Source organism: Malaya genurostris, chromosome 1 (assembly GCF_030247185.1).
Source record: "Malaya genurostris strain Urasoe2022 chromosome 1, Malgen_1.1, whole genome shotgun sequence".
NCBI lineage: Eukaryota > Metazoa > Arthropoda > Insecta > Diptera > Culicidae > Malaya > Malaya genurostris.
In genome coordinates, this window is record NC_080570.1 from 158,632,276 (window position 1) to 158,652,697 (window position 20,422).

Here is a 20,422-nt window from a genome sequence, read left to right on the forward strand (position 1 = left end):
AATATTGAAATTTATGACCAATCTACGGACGAACGCCGCACTTTCGAGCGCTTTTTGTTTGGGTTTGAAGCTCGAAGCAGTGGCGACACGACATCGTTCCAATGAAATAATAAATGTGATCGTTTTCGAGGTTTAGTTCTGTTATTGAATGACAGCCGAATAGATTAATTAGCACCGCGTAAGCGAGACAGATCATGCCATTGTGGACCGAAGCTAAAAATACTTGGTCAAGAAATATGAAACGAAACGATGGTTACGATAGAACTACAACCCTTTCGGTCATTTAGAGATTAGTGGCTTCAATGACCGCAGCCGCCAGCTATCGTTCCGAACGCCCAAACAACAACAATAAAGTAAGAGAAAAGCGTAGCGTGGGAGGCCCTCTCGCCGGGACCGCCGAGGGACCGAGCGATGAGATCAACTCGGCATAGTTTGTCGGTTGGATTTATTCATATAATGTGACAGTCACAATCGCTTCGGTAATTGAAACCGCACTCCGTCTCCGTTCGCCGAATGAAGTCAAGCCGAACGAAATCCATCGAACGGTAACGAGGGGTACCGAAAGACGCGCGCGCGCGGACTACTTCGATCGATCATAATCAGCTGCGCCGTTTCTCTGCGCTCGGTGACAGCACGACTGTCAGTTCACGATAACGAGATCTGCTGGTCAATTAATTAAAGTGAATTTATTGCTTGTTGGTTCACGGCCTGTGCGCGTTACCAAGTTCTACCTCAAATTTACGTCGACCTTAGGCTGCGGTTAGTTTGCGCTATTAGAGAAATTCTTGATTCCGACTTCGGAAGCACCAACGAATTCAATTTTAACTCAAATTTCAGTAAGATTCACGCATCGAAAACGTGAAACACACATGTTTATACCGCGTTTCCCCCAGCATCACAGTTTTTGCGCTCGCTTGGCTTATCCGCTCCGGCTTGCTTGCGTCAATTTCAACAACAAACCGAACGGGGGCAGCAACACACCTGCCCTGTTTTGCCTATTAACCCGTTCGATTCGCATCGGCATGTGTTTACTTTGGTGCGCTGCGCTGACATGGTTTTGTTTTCAAGTCCAAAATGGAATAATTATGTAACGGCGGCGATCACACACACACACACACACACACACACACACAACAAACAGCAAAACAGTTGTCGCGAGCCGGTTCAGAAGAAAGCATCGACAACAATAACAACACTTTGACCTCTACCGGCACCGCTCGAGTTGAAACCTGTTTTCGCGATGATCGCGCCAAATGTGACTCATCCGCTGCCCGAACAGCACCACCGTACACGTGCCGCGTGCGAATACGACGTCATCCGGACCGAGTAGAACAATCAAACGGGCTGCTGCTTGCTTTCGGGGTCACTCAGAGAATCACTCACGCGAAGAGAGAGTGTGTATTGCGCACTTTTTTCGGTGTGGTGAGAACTTGCCACTTTTTTACGCGCCACTCCGCTTGCTAAGTTTTGCACGCACATCGCGGCTGCTATGACCGGGAAAGACGCAAAATTATGTCATCTCAGTCAGCTAAACAATACAATTTAATAACCGTCAGAAGAAATGTTCGTTCTGAACGGTTTCTCGCTAGTGCTTGTGTGTGTGTGCGCGATTTGATGATGTAATTTTTGGCACAGAATTTAGTGCGGCGGTTTCCGCGAAAAACATGAACCGTGCGACAGTAATTTGTCGCCATTTGCCATTTCAGTGTCTGTTCTTGTTTGAGGATATTTTGGTTTAACACCACAGAAACCGTGTCGTTGATGTAAATCAACTCGAAATTAACGAAATTTTTTGAGTGTATCATATTTTGCTTACGAATTAATAGATTCTGAAAAAAAAAACGAACTCTGTTTGATGTTTGTAAACAATATTTTAGTTATAAAATCACCCAGTGATGGTCTCATTTTGAACAGTCAATGCAACTGTTGCAGAACAAATCAAATGGTTCGAAACGTACATGGAACACGCTCCATATCTAGTTCGGTAGAACGACATTTAGATTTCAGCTCCATCGAACTTGGTGGATCCCATAGAAGTTTGTGTGGGATTTAGTATGGGGGGCTTTTCCCAAAAAAAAGTGGGTGGGGAATGTCAAAGACATAACTGGATAGCGTGAATACGAATAAAACTAATACTCTTCACACTTCTGAATGTCTAAAGTCGTTCTCATAAGTCATTTTCTCCCAATCTTCTCTATAAATTTGAAGCTCGAATTTTCCTTGGCTTTTTTGTACCACTCAACACTTATTTAACCACACAAATTAGTAAAACAGGGTAAAAGACGGTACAAGAATTTTCGCCTGAAGAAGTATACACGTTTAGGAATTACAATAATTTCAATTGAAGAAAATATCAAAAAGTTCTTCAATAATTGATTTACTGATAGTAAAAGTCAACTGCGCCTGCTAGAATAAATGATTCGTATCAATTGTTACATTTTACACCTGACCAGTATCTAAGTAGAATTTAAAGAATTCAGGAACCGGGCCTGAGTTCAAAATTATGTTGTTGAGTTAAGTACAACAAGAGATATTTGCGATTAAGTTCTGCCCATTCTTGTACGCGGTAGTAAAGTAAGTCGTATTCACGACAAAAAACCATCTGGAGGTCACCCAATAGATCCTAAAAATCAGCGCATGCAATTCAATGAGGAGGACCTTCGAAGATCGCAACATATCAGACATTTGAAGAAAAAATAATAAAGGAAAACCGACAGAAGGTCCGAATAATGGCATCACTGCTAGCAGTGGTCGTAATATGATTCGATTTTCTTTTATTGAGCCATACCAGTAGATCTGAGTTGTTTGAATGCTTCACGATAGTTTAAGACCAGAAAGTATGGACGCACTTTGATTTCGTTGTAAATAATTCACAAGTGTTAGATATTCAAATTTTATTCGATATACTGATAATTTTAGACTACAACAACAGAATATTATTTTCAACATTTGCTACTTAGCCATTGTAGACTAGCTGGCGCACCTTCTTGCGAACGTTTCTTAAGATGTGCCTTCGTTAATGCCCGAAATTCCTCAATTGGTCGAAGTGACATTTTTGGTAGTATACCATTCTACCGTTGATTTCGAGTAGTGGCAAGAAGCAAGATCTGGCCAGAAGACAACAGGATCCTTGTGGCTTCGAATCATGGGTAGAAGTCGTTTTTGTAAACATTCCTTGATGTATATTTCGCTGTTCATTGAAGCAGCGTCGATTAAGGGTTTCGAAATCTTACAGCAGCTACAAATTGCTGGCCAGACCATAACTTTCTTACCAAATTTTTCGACTTCAATCGATGTCTCGGACTGGTTTAACATGTGCCCTTCTCGCACCGTATAGTATTGTGGTCCCGGCAAGGATTTGTAATCGAGTTTCACGTTGGTTTCGTCGTCCATGATTATGCAGTTGAAATTTTCAGCAAGAATCGTATTGTACAGCTTTCGAACCCTCGGCCTGATCGATGTTTCTTGTTTCGGACTACGTTTTGGTTGTTTCTGCTTCTTATAGGTTCGAAGATTCAAACGTTCTTTAGCACGAAGAACATTTGACTTCGAAGTGCCCACATTTTTGGCCACATCCCGAACTGAAACCTCCTTCTTTTGTTCGAACGTCTTCAGTATACGTTTATCCAACTGAGGGTTAGCAGGACCTTTTTTTCGACCCGTTTTCGGTTTATCCTCAAAGGTGTTATCCTCACCAAACTTCCTGATTGCATTTCGCACGGCTTTTTCACTTACTTCTTTCATTTTTGCTATCTTTCTCAGTGACAGTCCGCGTTCTGTTGTACACAATTTTTCGACGTTGTTCTGCTGAAAGTACACGCATTTCGAAACAAACTAATGAAAACGAATAAACAACTGCACAAGTGGTTAGAGAAGAGTGTAAACAACAGGACGCCACCACAAAAATTGACAGATTCTTAACCATTGCGAAATGGCAGCGGTTTTTGGTTGCGTCCATACTTTCTGGGACAGTCTTTACAAGCTGCAACTACAGAAAAATTTCGAAAATCTTGAACAAATATAGCTAAATCAGCTACAGAGGCACAGACCCTAATGGCTGGAGTAAACTTGAAAGTTCGTAGTTTCTTCATGCAGCCTTATTATGTAACTGTAGTTTGTTTTAAGACGACTTTTTATGCACAATTGAACAAATAAAAAATGCATTGAATGGATTGAACTGACAGCAAATTGATTCCATTCCAAATTTAATATGTCCAGATGTTGTTGCTGTGAGCTACAAATGGACACTTAACGAGTCCCATATTCACTAGCTTAATCTCCAACTTTATTCGCATACTCGATGAATTCGAGTGAAGTTTTTTCATGTGGGTGTCATTATCGACCGTTAGTTGCACTTCATCGAACAGTAATAGTAATAGTAAATCTTTCACTCTAATCGAAAACAGTAGATAAATTTAGAAAAAAAAAAAGAGTGAGTAAATTTTTCGATTCGGTGTACCAAATTAATTGTCGCGGCGCAATGAAGGTGCGGTAGATTCAACTGAATAAAACTAACAACGCAATATGTAAACAATTCCCCGTTAAGTACGAACCTGCATAATCACAGTCAAACCTAACAGTGTGCAAAATCTCGTTCTAGAAACCGTTTCATATTACATTTCAATAGAAATTAAAAGAATTTAAAAAATCGGTAGCTGTTAAAACATTTAGCACCATAAAAAGTCTCTTGTTGAATCACAGCATGATACAGACGGCATTCGAGTATGGGTGAAAAAGTAATAAACAACCTAAATACGTTCTTCTTTTATAGCTTTTGTATGACCCGTTTAAAGCTAATGGACAGACAATCATCCACTCCCGGAATCAAGTAAATCATCTTAACTCTTTCATGTCTTTAGTACCGCTTTCGTCAATCAGCAAATCGATCTCCGATTCCATCAACTTTCCGTCCGTCATCCATTCTGTGCATGGGGGGGATGTAAATTCCAGCTGCACTTGACAAGAAAAACCGCCCGTGAAAGTGCAGCAGTATGGAAACTGTTGGTTGGAAATGGAAAATCCATTAGAAGTGCGCTAAATCGATTAGAAAACTTAGTCGAGTGTGTTGAAAAGTGTGGTGACCCCATTAAAGAGTGAACTGCTTTTGGTACTACAATCAAAGGCCGGTTTTACCTCGTACATTTATTCTCGTTTATAAATAGAATCAAAGAAGGTTTTTAACCCGGAACTAGTCACGATGATTTTTTTGTACAAAATAAATGTCAATTCTAACAATAGGAATAATTGATGATGGAGAGTTCCCATAAGAAAGGCAGTGCTACTTTAGAACATTCCCGGAAAGAACAAGTGTTATTTTTGTTTCGTTTCTCTTCCACTGAGAATCAGTGAGCTCATAAAAAAAATCACTTCTTGCCAGTTCAAAGAAAGCATCCAGAAACGCGCAGTAATAGGTTAATCGTGCAGTCGCATTCTGGTGCTGCTCCCGCGAGACCACTGCAGCTGTGCCTCCCTGCCTGCCGTAAAACCAGACCAGTATGTGATGCATCTCCGCAATGGACGTCATCCCGATCCAAAAGACCGACCGACCGACCGACCGATCGGACCACGGGAATGTATAAATCAAATCCTGCCGCCGTTAGACGCACAGACCGTGTTAAATTTAAACATTTTACTGCCGCACATGCCAAACCGTGCCGTCGGGGTTTGTCGCTCATCTCGGTCACAGATGAGCGAACCCGCGATCCCCGTCGTCCCACTCCGCCGTCTGGTTGTCTATGAGTTTACAACTTCAGTACCCCGACATAATCGGACCGCGAAAGCCGGGCGATTGTCATCGGATCGCGCTGTTTTTTTTTTTTTTAAGCGAGGACAGAGTGGCAAGGTTAAGTTTTGATACGGCTCCAGATTTTTTAACTGAGGAAACCGAAAATATTTGCGCGAAAACTGTACAGGATCCCACGGACTAAACGGAGCTGCCGGGGCGGCAATTAGTTCCGCTTCCGTCGGTCGTGGTCAGCTGAGCGTAGCTCACGGAGGATTTGTTTGCTCATCATCAACAAACGAGCGGCTTTCTTTGGTGCTAAACGAATTATGGCAGCAACTGTCGGGAATGGTTGTGTGTTTATCGGAGATACGAAGACAATCATGAAACATGATTTAATTATAACATCGCTTGGTTGTTTCGAATGCCAATCAATACTCCATGGCATTTTTTTTTTCTTCAGAGATATAGTATCGTTAATGGAGTTGAACAAGACGTTGATAATTAGCAATGATTAGCAAAATTATAAATCGAAATTGAACGAATAAACACGAATAATTTATTATAAAAAGGGTTAACAAACATAAACATCAAACTGTAAGTAACATGATGGCGACAACCAAAAATATAACACATGGACTGAAAAGTCCCGGGTCTAACACATAGATGGCGCTAGTTTTATTGCAGTCACCTTCAAAAAGCGATTGTTACAATTCCTACACAGCCATGACAATCCCTTCGCTATTCTGGCCTGATTTAGCATCTTGTCACTACTCCAAAGATGTTTTAGAATGGTATAAAGCGAACCAAAAGTTGCAACCTATCGAGCGGTATTGGGCTCTCGTGAAGAGAGACAGCTCTCTCAATATAAACAACAAGCTACAACTACAGGAAAAATGGCGATAATCTTGGATAAAAGTAGCTAAATCGGTTACAGAAAACTCTGCACAGACCCTAATGTCTGGAGTAAACTTAAAAATTCCTAGTTTCTTCAGTTGTTTTAAGATGACGAAATTACAGATCGGCTAAAAGTTCGTATCGTTTCTATGAGAGGGCGCCACTAGAATTAAATCCATGCCATTTTCAGTTAGTACCAACCTTAAAAAAATACGTGTATAAATTTGACAGCTGTCTGATTATTAGTTTGTGAAATATTGCATTTTGAGTGAAGCTACTTTTGTTATTGTGAAAAAAATGGAAAAAAGGAATTTCGTGTGTTGATGAAACACTACTTTTTGATGAAAAAAAGTGCCGCCGATACCAAAAAATGGCTTGATGAGTGTTATCCAGACTCTGCACCGGGCGAAGCAACAATTCGTAAGTGGTTTGCAAAATTTTGTACTGGTCATATGAGCACCGAAGACGATGAACGCAGTGGACGTCCAAAAGAGGCTGTTACCGATGAAAACGTGAAAAAAATCCACAAAATGATTTTCAATGACCGTAAAGTGAAGTTGATCGAGATAGCTGACACCCTAAAGATATCAAAGGCACGTGTTGGACATATTATTCACGAATATTTGGATATAAGGAAGCTTTGTGCAAAATGGGTGCCGCGTGAGCTCACAATCGATCAAAAACAACAACGAATTGATGACTCTGAGCAGTGTTTGGAGCTGTTATATCGAAATAAAACCGATTTTTTTCGTCGATATATAACAATGGACGAAACATGGCTCCAACTCTTCACTCCGGAGTCCAATCGACAGTCAGCTGAGTGGACTGCACGCAATGAACCGAACCCGAAGCGTGGAAAGACTCAACAATCGGCCGGTAAGGTTATGGCGTCTGTATTTTGGGATTCGCATGGTATAATTTTTATCGACTACCTTGAAAAGGGAAAAACCATCAACAGTGACTATTATATAGCGTTATTAGAGCGTTTGAAGGACGAAATTTAAAAAAACGGCCTCATTTGAAGAAGAAAAAAGTTATGTTTCATCAAGACAATGCACCGTGTCACAAGTCGATGGAAACCATGCAGAAATTGAACGAATTGGGCTTCGAATTTCTCCCTCATCCACCGTATTCTCCAGATTTGGCCCCCAGTGACTTTTTCCTGTTCTCAGACCTCAAGAGAATGCTCGCTGGTAAAAAATTTAGAAGCAATGAAGAGGTAATCGCTGAAACTGAGGCCTATTTTGAGGCAAAGGACAAATCGTACTACAAAAATGGTATCGAAAAGTTGGAAGATCGCTACAATCGCTATATCGCCTCTGATGGCAATTATTTTGAATAATAAAAACGAATTTTGGCAAAAAAAATGTGTATTTCTATTAAACGATACGAACTTTTCAGCCGAACTGTTAGAATATCATGAAAATTTTAACAGCTGACTTTTGAAGGTGACTGCAATAAAACTAGTGCCATCTATGTGTTAGGCCCGGAACTGTTCAGCCCGTGTGTTATTTCTATTCTTGCCTTCTTCTATAGAAAGGTAATAGAATGGCTAGAAAAAAACGACCTTCGAACGGGGCCTCGGAGACCCATGGTGTTGCATGCCATTCGACTCTGCTCGACGAGATCTGAAAATATCTATGTTTGTGTGCAATAATCTTTTGTCGCCTTCCGATTGCTGAACCGATTTTAACAAGCTTCGACTTGTTAGAGAGACACTTCTGAATCGTCGATCAAGTTCAAGGGTCAAATGGCTATGACGGTAGATACAATGGGATCAGGGTCATTTCGCCGAAAGGGTTATTTCGCCGAATGCCATTTCGCCGAATCCTAAAATCGTCTTAAAATCGTAATTAGAATTGATTTAAAATAGACAAATGAAAGATGATAGCGTTAACGCCCGTTCTGTTGACCTACAATTGTACTGCTTGAATAAAGATTGATTCTTGTACTCTTGGAAAAAGATTGATTGATGAACCTCCGAACGGAGTTCTCAAGAAAACTTGTTGACTATTAGCTACTAAGCATCAAAGCAATTGCAATCGCTACCGCTCGTTCGGGCCTAACTAAAGCAAAGAAACCTAGCTCTGAATAGGCGGCCATCTTGGCTTCGGTTATTACAGAAGTCATAACATACAGGAGACATGACCCTTTGGGCAAAATAACCCTTTCGGCAAAATGACCCTTTCGGCGAAATGACTCTTTCGGCGAAATGACACTTTCGGCGAAATGACCCTTTCGGCGAAATGGCTGACACTTATAGCTCTGGTGATATTTCGGCATAAATGGCGTAAACGACCAAACTGATTACCGCTCGGAGATGGATGAACCGATTTCAATCATTTTAGGCTCGTTCGGACCTAAAATTGGGTTGTAGATCGAGTTCGGAGATCAAACTTCGTAGAATCAATCGGATCTGTATCCGTCGAAGAATTAAATCCTCTGGCAAAGAAATTCTTTGTGTTGTTTGTCTTCGATTAGGTGAGCTCGAGCTAATTTTAATTCGATGGAAATTTAAATTTATAAACATTTCCGTTCTGTGAAATTTCCATGACACAAAAAAAAACGAGAATATAATTTTATTACTTGCTTTACGGCAGAATCAGCCACTGTAAACCTGCGGAACCAGGCAACCGACAGAATGCACCTTCTCCGTTGGTGAACCTCGTAAATCTTCCGGGCGCTCAGAGGAAAGTTTGCACCACAAACCCTAAAATTGGATCGTTTTGCAGCAAATCAGCACCAGTGTCCGGAAACCGTTACAGTTTGATTAATTACTTGCATTACAACTTGCATTTTTAACGGTCGATGTTTCTACGAAACGAAACGAGATCCGAGCTTTTTGTGGTGAATTAAATCGATGCAATTCTCTGACGTCAGCGTGTTCTCAGGCAAGAGAAAAAAAAAGAAAACACCGAGCAGCAACCACACATCACACATTCTGACCGAGCCGATTTGCATTTTATCGTTCGCTTAGCCGTCGGTTTAGATAATCTTTTGTTGTGGACTGCCGCAGTCCGGTTACAAGCAATTGTAGAAACTGTCTGCATTTCGTTCATTCGACCGTCTCATTCCGTTCCGTTGCGTTAGTACTGACCTCCTCCTTGTAGCGCTTATTTGCAACGAACGCCCGCCCGACCGACCGACCGACCTTTGAAGTGAACCACTTAAAAGCGGATAGAGCACGATTGTTGATTTATTGGTCCTGATGGGAACTTCCTTCCTTCGGCCTCCGGGAGGTTCTTTCACTGGAGAATGAGTACAACAACAACAAAAAACACTGGCAGCGGAAAAAAGAACCTTTATTTGCATATTGCCAATTTACATTCACGAAGGTGAACCGTCGGACTTGTTCCAGGCAACCGACTCGATCCAGTCCAGCACCGCGACGATGTTGGTCATCACCACCTCGTCCCCCGGTGGATTGTGCATCAGCCCGACAATGTCCCGCCGCTCGTTGTAAACGACGCCACCTCGTTTCGTCGGTAGATAGAAATCCAGATCGAATTCGGTCCAACTTTCAGCCTCCGCCGAAATCAGATTCGGCTTCAATAGACTACCTTCGAAATCTGGATGGTGGAAGAACAAGAAGAAGATTACGATGACGTTAACCCATTTTTTTTTCTTTACTTACAAATTCGACCGGAAATCTCGCTAGCCAAACACCAGAGCGGTTCATCGGCAGGTGGCCACAACAATAGCGCTACGTTGAAGTCTCGTCCGCCTCGGTATTCCGGATGAACGAAGACCTGCTTGAAGCGTCTTTTGTCGATTGTCTCACAAACCGGTTCCCCGTAAACACATCTGAGTGCCAGTTCGGCCGTCGTTATTGCGTAGTTATCATTGATGTAGTACGCCAATCCTTGAGACTTTTGATCTTTGTAAATATACACCTGACCGGGACCTATCCATTGACTGACCAGCGAACCCTTCCGACGATAGACTTTACAGTCTGGAAGATTCCGTTAGAATTCAGTTTCTACCTTCACTCACATTATGGTACTCACATTTTTCGCTGGTTCTGACAACCCGAACCGGTTTAGTCGGCATCGGTTCCATGCGCTTACTGTCCCCTTGCTGATCGGTCGTCCTGTTGAAGTACCCATCCTGTTCACCCGTCTCCATAACGTATCGAATCCATCCGGTATAGTGCGCAACATTCACGAAAGCCGCGTAGTCCCCCAAACTACAGCTACTATCGTTCCAACCACGTTGCGCTGTAAAACTGGTGACCCCTCGAATCACCCAGTGTCCAGCGGGCGATTCTTCCTCGGTGTAAAGACCTCCGCCACTGTCGCCGTTGCAAACCGTGCTGCCATTAATATTCCCAGCACAGAGAATCGCCGCCGAGAGTGCTTTCCCAAATACCTCCCGATTGCTCTCCAGGCAGGTCACGTAGTCCACAATCGGCATCCACAGTTGCCTCAACCGGTCGGAATTTTGACCTGTTTCGGTCATTCCGAAACCAACGGCTACCGCTTGCCGACCATGAAGCTGTCGAACGTCCTCTTCGTCCGCTGCCGGAAGACATACGGGACGCACGAATTCGTTGACGGTGACCCTGGTGGCCAGTGCAAGCAGTGCCAAATCCGCGTGGAATGTCCTTGGAACGAAATCCGGATGTATGAAAATTTCCGCCACATCTACGTTCTGTACCGGGAATCCATTCAGCAGTAGATTCTGACGGGTAGAACCCAACTGAACGGTAATCAACCGTTCGTTGAGAGCGTTGCCATCCTTACTGACGCAGTGGGCTGACGTCAGAACGTACAGCTCACTCAGAAGCGTTCCTCCGCAGACGTAGACATGCGTGGATCGGGTGATGCGATGCCAAATCGAAGCATGCCATGGCCATTGCCCGGCCCCGTTGGCTGGAGTTCCATTAACGATCAACGGTTTGCGGATGTTGTCGGCAGCCTTTCCGCAAGTCGCAGTAGGCGTTGGCGTTGTCGTAGAACCGCAACAGTGCGGCAACAGCAACGATAGCAAAATCGCCATCTTCGGTCCCATCGCGATGACTTCGTTCTACTGACTGATCATCAATCGTTCGGATCGTGGCCCTCGGCCCCCCCAAAGTTTGTTGTCTTCAAAGGTGTGACTTCAAACCGGATTTTATTTGACGACCGCGCGAGCTTCTTCACCTGTTGATTTGCTAATGTGTATAAATAATAACTGAGTGACGATTGCCATCGAAACGAAAGGTCTGTCTCGCTGCGTTGTGTGTAGTTTTTATGATTGTAATGAATAAATTATTTAAATTTTGAAACCGCAAGACGAATCGATGATACAAATTTCATTAAATCTTTAAATTATTCCTATTAATCTAAACGTGTAAAATTTTTACACTAATCACCTTGTATTTCCTGAACCGGAAGTCGGAGCTGATGAAAAAACAAGTAGTTTTTATGGGACCATAAGATCTTTCATTTAAATATTAGATGGACGAAATCAGTTCAGCCATCAACTAGAAAAACGAGTGACATTATTTTAATTTCATTATATATATATATATATATATATATATATATATATATATATATATATATATATATATATATATATATATATATATATATATATATATATATATATATATATATATATATATATATATATATATATATATATATATATATATATATATATATATATATATATATATATATATCATCCTGTAGTTCTGGAACCAGAAGTCGGATCCGAATAGAATTCAGAAACCTTATTATTATACGATTCTTGCTGGAAATTTAAACTGCATAATCATGGACGACGAAACCTACGTGAAACTCGATTACAAATCCTTGCCGAGACCACAATATTATACGGTGCGAGAAAGGCAAGTGTTAAACCAGTCCGAGACATCGATTGACGTCGAAAAATTTTCTTAAGAAAGCTATGGTCTGGCAAGCAATTTGTAGCTGCGGTAAGATTTCGAAACCCTTCATCACCACTGCTTCAATGTTTACAAAAACGGTTTCTACCCATGATTCGAAGCCACAAGGATCCTGTTGTCTTCTGGCCAGATCTAGCTTCTTGCCACTACTCGAAATCAACGGTAGAATGGTATACTACCAAAAATGTCACTTTCGTCCCAAAAGACATGAATCCACCAAATTGCCCACAACTTTGGTGATGCTACTTGTGTTATTTTCAGAACAATTTATGGCCTCGGTATTTTGGGATGTGCGTGGTGTAATATTTATTGACTATCTTGAGAAAAGAAATACCATTAACAGTGATTATTATATAGCGTTATTGGAGCGTTTGGAGGTTTAAATTGCAAAGAAATGACCGCATAGGGCAAAGAAAAAAAAATCAAGACAACACACCGTATCACAAGTCAATCAAAACAATGGCAAAACTACTTCGAATTGCTCCCATATCCACCGTATTCGCTAGATTTGGCTCCCAGTGACTACTGACGGTTCGCAGACCTGAAAAAATATGCTCGCCGGTAAGAAATATCGCTGAAACTGAAGCCTATTTTTTAACAAATGATAAATCGTTCTACAAAATCGGTATTGAAATGCTGGAATGATTGCGTTGCTCTTAATGGAGATTACGTTGATGAATAAAGTTAATTTTGAAAGTTGTGCTTTTCATTTGAAATCGAAGGATGATAAATTTGAACACTTTTTGTTAAGCGTGTACAGTGACACTCTATAAAATCACAACAACAACTAGAACGTAGTAGGCCAAGTTTTTAATTACACACATATTCCGTGAACGTTCACCAACGCTAGTGCTCGTAAATTCATCAAGTCATCCATGCCGTTTGCGATAAGATTTATGATCCAGCTGACCTCTATTCGCTTTCCATTAACATTAGCAGGCAGGCCTGAAAATGACACCCACTAGACACGCTAAATTAAGACAAAGCACATTTGGCCAGGCCGAATTTGCCGATGATATGCATTACAGTAATGGGCCGATCGATCCATTCGTGGTATTCCCGAAATCGTCCGTTTCCTTTTGGCCGCCACCGTGTGCTTCTTAGCATGTCATTTTGGCCGCATGATGCGCCATCCTCCTTCCCCTTCCCCTTCATCCGGAGCACGTTGTTTACTGGCTATTGTTTGTGTTTGACACCTTTATGGCTTCAGGTTGTTCGGTTTGCCATATCGGAATGGAGAGCTCACAAAACAAATAACAGAAGCTGACAGACTAATAGCCCGCGCGGCGGAATGACTTTCCGACTTTCCGAAATAATGGCCGTTTGTTTATCAACAGTTTTAGCAGCCGTGCTTCGCGCGAAGGTGACACCGCGTATCGATTTATTTTTATTGGCACTTCCTAAAGCGGAGGAAGTGGAATTGCGTCTTAGTTAGGACGTTAATTGGAAAGGAATTCGGTTGCTTTGAACTGCGGCTAACTTCCGGTGATTCTTCTAGGACCTATCCGGAAAATTGGGTTAGTAGTTTTTCGTTGAACTAACGGAACTCAATCGAAATCGTATTCGACACTTGTTTTTTTCAGTGCTGAAGCCAACGAAACGAAGGCGAAGGCAAAAATGCTGTCACCATAACCAATTAATGACTAGAAACTTCCGTTCCGTTTCAAACAGGTTCTCTAGTTGCTAATAGAGGCCGGATCTTTGCTGCTGCTGCTGGAATCTTCTGACAGCGTGACGCCATAAATATCAATTGTTCTCATTGAGCTAATCTTTTTTCGAGCACAAACTAGACTCGGTTAGTCTTCGCCGCCTACCGAATCGTGGTTGGGCCCTAACGAGACTAATTCCAATAAATCACTGCTCACGGATTTAGATCATAATTCGGACTTTTAACCGAGAATGGTAATCATTTTTTATTACTAACCATGTGCCGCTAAATTCCATCTAGCAATTCATTATTTCACCAGCGCCATCTATGTGAGAGCACTGAAAATACTTAGTACAAGTGGCAGCGTCATTCTGACATTTCCGTCGAACCTCCAGCACCGGAACCGGAATGAGCGCAATTTGCGTGACAAAAAGTACCAATTAATGGGTGTGCGTCACGATCCGAATCCGGTCGTGCAGGTCAGCAGGTGGATTGAAATTGTTCCTTAACTTTTCTGCTTCCCACGTGGTGGCATCCAAGAGGTGGTGTTCCATTTTCCAGTGGATCAGCCCCAGTCAGTCATCAAAATTATTACCCAAAAGAGAGAATGATGAATGATGGATGGGAGGGAAATTGAAGGGAATCGGAGATTTTTCGATGCTTTCGCTTCGGCACAGTTCCGCGCGGCACAGGTTGGGGCTCGCTGGTAGATTATAATTGGATTATTAGGCCACCATGCGGCGATGGTGGAACAAAACCCGACCGCCTGATCATCGCCCGCGTGAGTTTGTGTTGCACCGTTTGAAAAGTGAGAGTCAAAGCAATCAAATTGTCAGATTGATTGTCAGTCGGTGATTGGAACGGAAGGGGAAAGTGAGAAATTTCTGGTGCACGGTATTTGATCGATTAGGGTTTTTCTTGTTTTGTTGTTTTTGTTTCAGTGCAGTTTTGAGACTTGTTGGCTCATTTAGCGAGGTGAATGAGCCTTTAAAGACTGTACCAGAAAGTATGGACGCAACCAAAAACCGCTGCCATTTCGCAATGGTTCAGAATCTGGCAATTTTTATGGCTGCGTCCTGTTGTTTACATGCTTCTCTAACCACTTGTGCAGTTGTTTATTCGTTTTCATTAGTTTGTTTCGAAATACGTGGACTTTCAGCAGAACAAACGTCGAAAAATTGTGTACAAATGGTGCACAGAACGCGGTTCGAAAGCTGTACAATACGATTTTTGCTGGAATTTTGAACTGCATAATCATGGACGACGTGAAATCTACGTGAAACTCGATTACAAATCCTTGCCGGGACCACAATATTATACGGTGCGAGAAGGGCAAGTGTTAAACCAGTCCGAGACATCGATTGAAGTCGAAAAAAATTGGTAAGAATGCTATGGTCTGGCAAGCAATTTGTTTCTGCGGAGAGATTTCGAAACCCTTCATCACCACTGCTTCAATGAACAGCGAAATATACATCAAGGAATGTTTACAGAAACGACTTCTACCCATGATTCGAAGCCACAACGATCCTGTTGTCTTTTGGCCAGATCTTGCTTCTTGCCACTACTCGAAATCTACGGTAGACCATATACTACCGGTATACTACCAAAAATGTCACTTTCGTCTTAAAAGACATGAATCCACCAAATTGCCCACAACTTCGACCGATTGAGGAAGGAAACATGTCTCGGCAGCCGAAACCATTCAAAAGTTCGAAAAAGATTGGAAAAAAGTGTCAAAACTTGTCGCCAAGAAGTCTGTACGGAATTTAATGAGGAACGTTCGCAAGAAGGTGCGCCAGCTAGTCTGCAATGGTTCAGTAGCAAATGTTGAGAAAAATATTCTGTTGTTGTGGTCTAATATTATCAGTATATCGAAGAAAATTTGAATATCTAACACTTGTGAGTTATTTAAGGCGAAATCAAAGTGCGTCCATACTTTCTGGGAATGTCTTTAAGACTCAAAAGTGAGTCGAATTTGGCGCCAAATGTTTTCAGACATGAAGACTTTGTCACAAAAAGTCGCTTTGCAAATTGACTGCCTTCGAAAAGGGCCAAAATACAGAAAATCCAAATCGAGTCCGGAAATTCGGATCTGGCAGTAAGAAAACTTGCAAAAACGTTTGATTTTCTTGTAAAAATTGTTTATAAGTTCTTAAATTTTTCGTTGGCCAACAGCCAGGAAGGATGGGAGTGGAACGAAAATGGATCTCAGGAACGACCGGAAAAACACGGAAGATGAAGCAAATATTGTAGATGAGATCAGGGGTGGCATTATGTGACTAAGTCGAATCGACTTTTTCGTACAAACGCTCGTACAAACAACCTTTCGTTTCGGGTTGCGGCCTCAGATCTTTCGGTACGTACTGTGGCTAGATAAATAGAAATGTTTCCAACTTGTGTGGTTACTTTCAAGCACAGGAAAGGTATGAAAACGTTCTAAGTTCTAACAGAATGCGACGGCTAAAATCCCGGGCTCTTAAATTGTTTCGCGAGTGCTTGACGAAGACTTTTCCTGTCTTCTTATACTGCCATGCAACGGAACGGAATCGAAAATCTTAGACAAAAGCAGCTGAATCGGTTACAGAGAAGTCTACAAAGACCCTTATGGCTGGAATAAATTTGAAAGTTCGTGGTTTCTTCATGCAGTCTAATGAAAAGGCGGGTGGATAATGTCACAGACATAACTGGAGGACGTGAATACGAATAAAACTGACAGGATTCTTCCACACTTACCAATACAGATAATCTTTCGTATTAGTAGATTATGTGAATATTGCAGCTTTTTTTGCTTCACTTCCGGAGTTTAGTAGGATTTATTGAAGGAGAAAAAAAATTCTACCATACGATTAAACAATACAGGACAGCTGAGAGCAAACAATAAAACAAACAATGTTACAATAGTAATTTGAAGCGAAAGAAAAAATAAATTTTTCCGTTACCCCTAAATTTATGCTAGGTGCACATACCCATTTTGACTAATGTTACGTTTCGTCTTTGACTCATCAGTGCGTAGCAGTTTATGTTGAACTGTTACCGCGACCTGACGGCTCAACATACATCTCTAGGCAGACGTAAAGTTAATGCTATTTGAAAAAAACACTTGCATAATGTCTGAACTGACGTCTCGGACGAAACAAATTTCGGCTTGCTAGTCATACAGATTGTGGTAATTTGAGGGGAAAGAAAAAAAATTGTTTTCCTTTACCCCTCAATTTATGCTAGATGCACATATTCCATTGTCCCGGGTTGGCGGTTCAATGCATAGGGCGCTGGTCTTACAAGCCAGTTGTCGTATGTTCGAGCCCCGACCTGGAAGGATTCTTAGTGTCAGTAGGATCCATAGTACTAGCCATGCAATGATTCTGTACACTAAGAATCGGCTGCGAAGTCTGTTGAAACAGAAAGGCCAAATTCCACCAAAGGAATGTAATGCCAAGACTTTGCTTGACATATCCATTTTGACTAATTCTACGTTTCGAATATCTTAATGATTCTAAAAAAGTTTGAGTACTTTTTCCGGATCAGGGTAGTTTCGCCGAAAGCCATTTCGCCGATTCCTGTAATTATCTTAATATTATAATTGGAATTGAATTAAAATAAACAGAAATGAATGATAATACGTTTACGTTCGTTTTGTAATAAAAATAATATGTATACGGAATTACCCTTTCGGCGAAATGACCCTTTCGGCGAAACGACTGTCGGCGAAATTACCCTTCCGGCGAAGCGACTGTCGGCGAAATGACCCTTTCGGCGAAACGACTTTCGGCGAAACGATCTATTCGGCGAAACGACTCTCGGCGAAATGACCCTTTCGGCAAAACGACTTTCGGCGAAACGATCTATTCGGCGAAACTACTCTCGGCGAAATTACCCTTTCGGCGAAACGACTTTCGGCGAAACGATCTATTCGGCGAAACGACTCTCGGCGAAACGACTGTCGGCGAAATTACCCTTTCGGCGAAACGACTGTCGGCTAAATGACCCTTTCGGCGAAACGACTTTCGGCGAAACGATCTATTCGGCGAAATTACCCTTTCGGCGAAACGACTGTCGGCGAAATTACCCTTTCGGCGAAACGACTGTCGGCTAAATGACCCTTTCGGCGAAACGACTTTCGGCGAAATGACCCGCTTCCCTTTTTACCATCATTTATTTATCTACACCAGAACTACAATTCTGGACCAGAATTTTCGAAATAAGGAACAAGCTCATAATTCAGTTGCAAAACTCATGTTTGAAATCCAGATTAAGAACTCAGTTTATGAATTTTCTTCTATAATTATAAAACTGAACAGTTCTAAAACTGAATTAAAAAAATTGAATTCAGTTGCTGAGCCCAAGTTGTGAAATTAGTTCCAGCATGCAGCTTCTGAACTTTTAGAAATGAATTCCGAAACTGAATACAGAAGTCAGTTCCAAAATTCAGGTTCGGAGTTCTGGTCTAACATTTAGTTCAAGAATCGAGATCTAAAATTCATATTCTGACTTTTGTTCCAGAATTCTGATGGTGAAATCCTAAAACAGAATTCCGGTTTCAAATTTCGAATATGAAGCAAGCTCCCCAAATCTAGTCAAGAAACCAGTTGCAGAAACTAGAATTAGGTTTCAGTTTCAGATTCCGCAACAGTCTGAACCTTTAATCTAGAACTAAATTCTGAAACTGAATGCTGGAGCTAGATTATAAACTTGAAAATTAGTTCCGATTTCAGGTGGACCGAAATCCAGATTCTCAATTGAGTTTTAAAATGTTCTTCCAGAAATGTAAATCAGAACGCGATCTGAGCCTTCGAGACTTTATATCACGCAGAAGGTCTGTTGTCGTTACTATTGGTGGCAGGTCACGACATCCTAGTTCCGTGCAAAGCTCAAAAAGTTCCCGGAATTTATTCAGAAAATTAAGGATTAAGGATTTAAGATTAAGGAGTGGATCGAAAATAAGCTATCCACATACATTTGTGTTGTACGCATGTATTTGTGATGGTTTTTCATGCTCAGACGTTTGGCTGTCAGCTGTCAGCTTTCGTTTGTTTACTTGTTTGTGCGGTTGAAATTCTGAGTTTTTTTGAATGTCGCGTATTGAAAAGGAAGTGAAAATTAATGCTCTGGACACATGGCTAAGTGAAAAGGGTATTACTATACGAAAATTGGCGAAGCGGTTTGGAATTCATCATGCCCGTGTTAAAACCATCATTAATAAGTTTGGGGAACACTATTCTCTGGATGAGCTACCCGAAAGAGACAGAAAACCCGAAACTTGACCAGAAAGTGGTATCTCTAATCATGAAGAACAAATCAATGTCAATACGTGATTTGGCCAAAAAAGTAGGAACGAGTGTCGGAATGATCCAGCGTATCAAGAGGCGAAATCATCTGAAGACCTATAAGAAGCAGAAAATCTCGAAACAGAAGAACAGAAGAAGCGAGCAGCAACAAGGTCCCGGAAATTGTATTTGCGTCTTTTGCAGTGTCCGGATGCATGCGTTTTGATGGACGATGAGACTTATGTAAAGGAGGACTCAAAAACACTTCCAGTTCCACAATACTTCACTGTCGTCGTTGGGGAGGATGTGAACGATGCGGACAGGTCAATTCATGTGGAGAAATTCGGTCGAAAGATACTGGTATGGCAAGCAATATGTTCCTGTGGTTTGAAGTCAACAATTTTTTACACTACCGGAACTATAAATGTAGAAATCTATCGATCAGAGTGTCTCTAGAAGAGATGGCTGCCTTTATATAACAAGCACAGTACACATACACTGTTTTGGTCGGATTTAGCATCGGCTCACTATGCCAAAACTACTCTCAATTGGCTTGCGGAAAAGGGGATAAATTTCGTTGAGAAAAATATCAATCCACCAAATTGCCCTCAGCTTCGACCCATCGAACGTTACTGGGCAATCGTGAAGAGGGTCTTCAAGAAGACTGGTAAGGCAGCTCAAGCGTCCAAAAAATGCGATGCAACACTTGTCCGGAACTTGATGAAGAGCGTTCGATCAAAAGTTCGAAAATTCGTGAAGAAAAAACTCAGATTTCATCCGGTTTTCATTATACTCAAGTTTAACCTCGTACAATAAGGGATCAATTTTTAGTTTGAATAAAATATTTTTTTTTTCATAATTTGAAAGAAAAATTTGTGGATAGCTAACCGATTTCAGGATTCGGCCAAATGACCCTTTCGGCAAAATGGCTTTCAGCGAAATGGCATTCGGCGAAGTGGCCCATTCGGCGAAATTGCCCTTTCGGCTAAATGACTTTC

General features: G+C 41.6%; 2 protein-coding genes across 4 annotated transcripts in view; one reads left to right on the plus strand and one right to left on the minus strand.

Annotated features, from left to right (window-relative positions):
• LOC131426456 (putative lysozyme-like protein) overlaps window positions 1–20,422 on the plus strand; it is a 182,552-nt gene that overhangs the window by 34,810 nt on the left and 127,320 nt on the right. The window lies entirely within an intron of this gene.
• LOC131426457 (phenoloxidase-activating factor 3-like) lies at window positions 9,876–11,904 on the minus strand. The gene is made up of 3 exons (XM_058589200.1): window positions 10,627–11,904; window positions 10,254–10,571; window positions 9,876–10,188 (listed from the first exon to the last, which is right to left on the minus strand). Exons 1-3 carry the CDS (start codon window positions 11,627–11,629, stop codon window positions 9,947–9,949), a joined length of 1,563 nt encoding a protein of 520 aa, XP_058445183.1. The 5' UTR covers window positions 11,630–11,904; the 3' UTR covers window positions 9,876–9,946.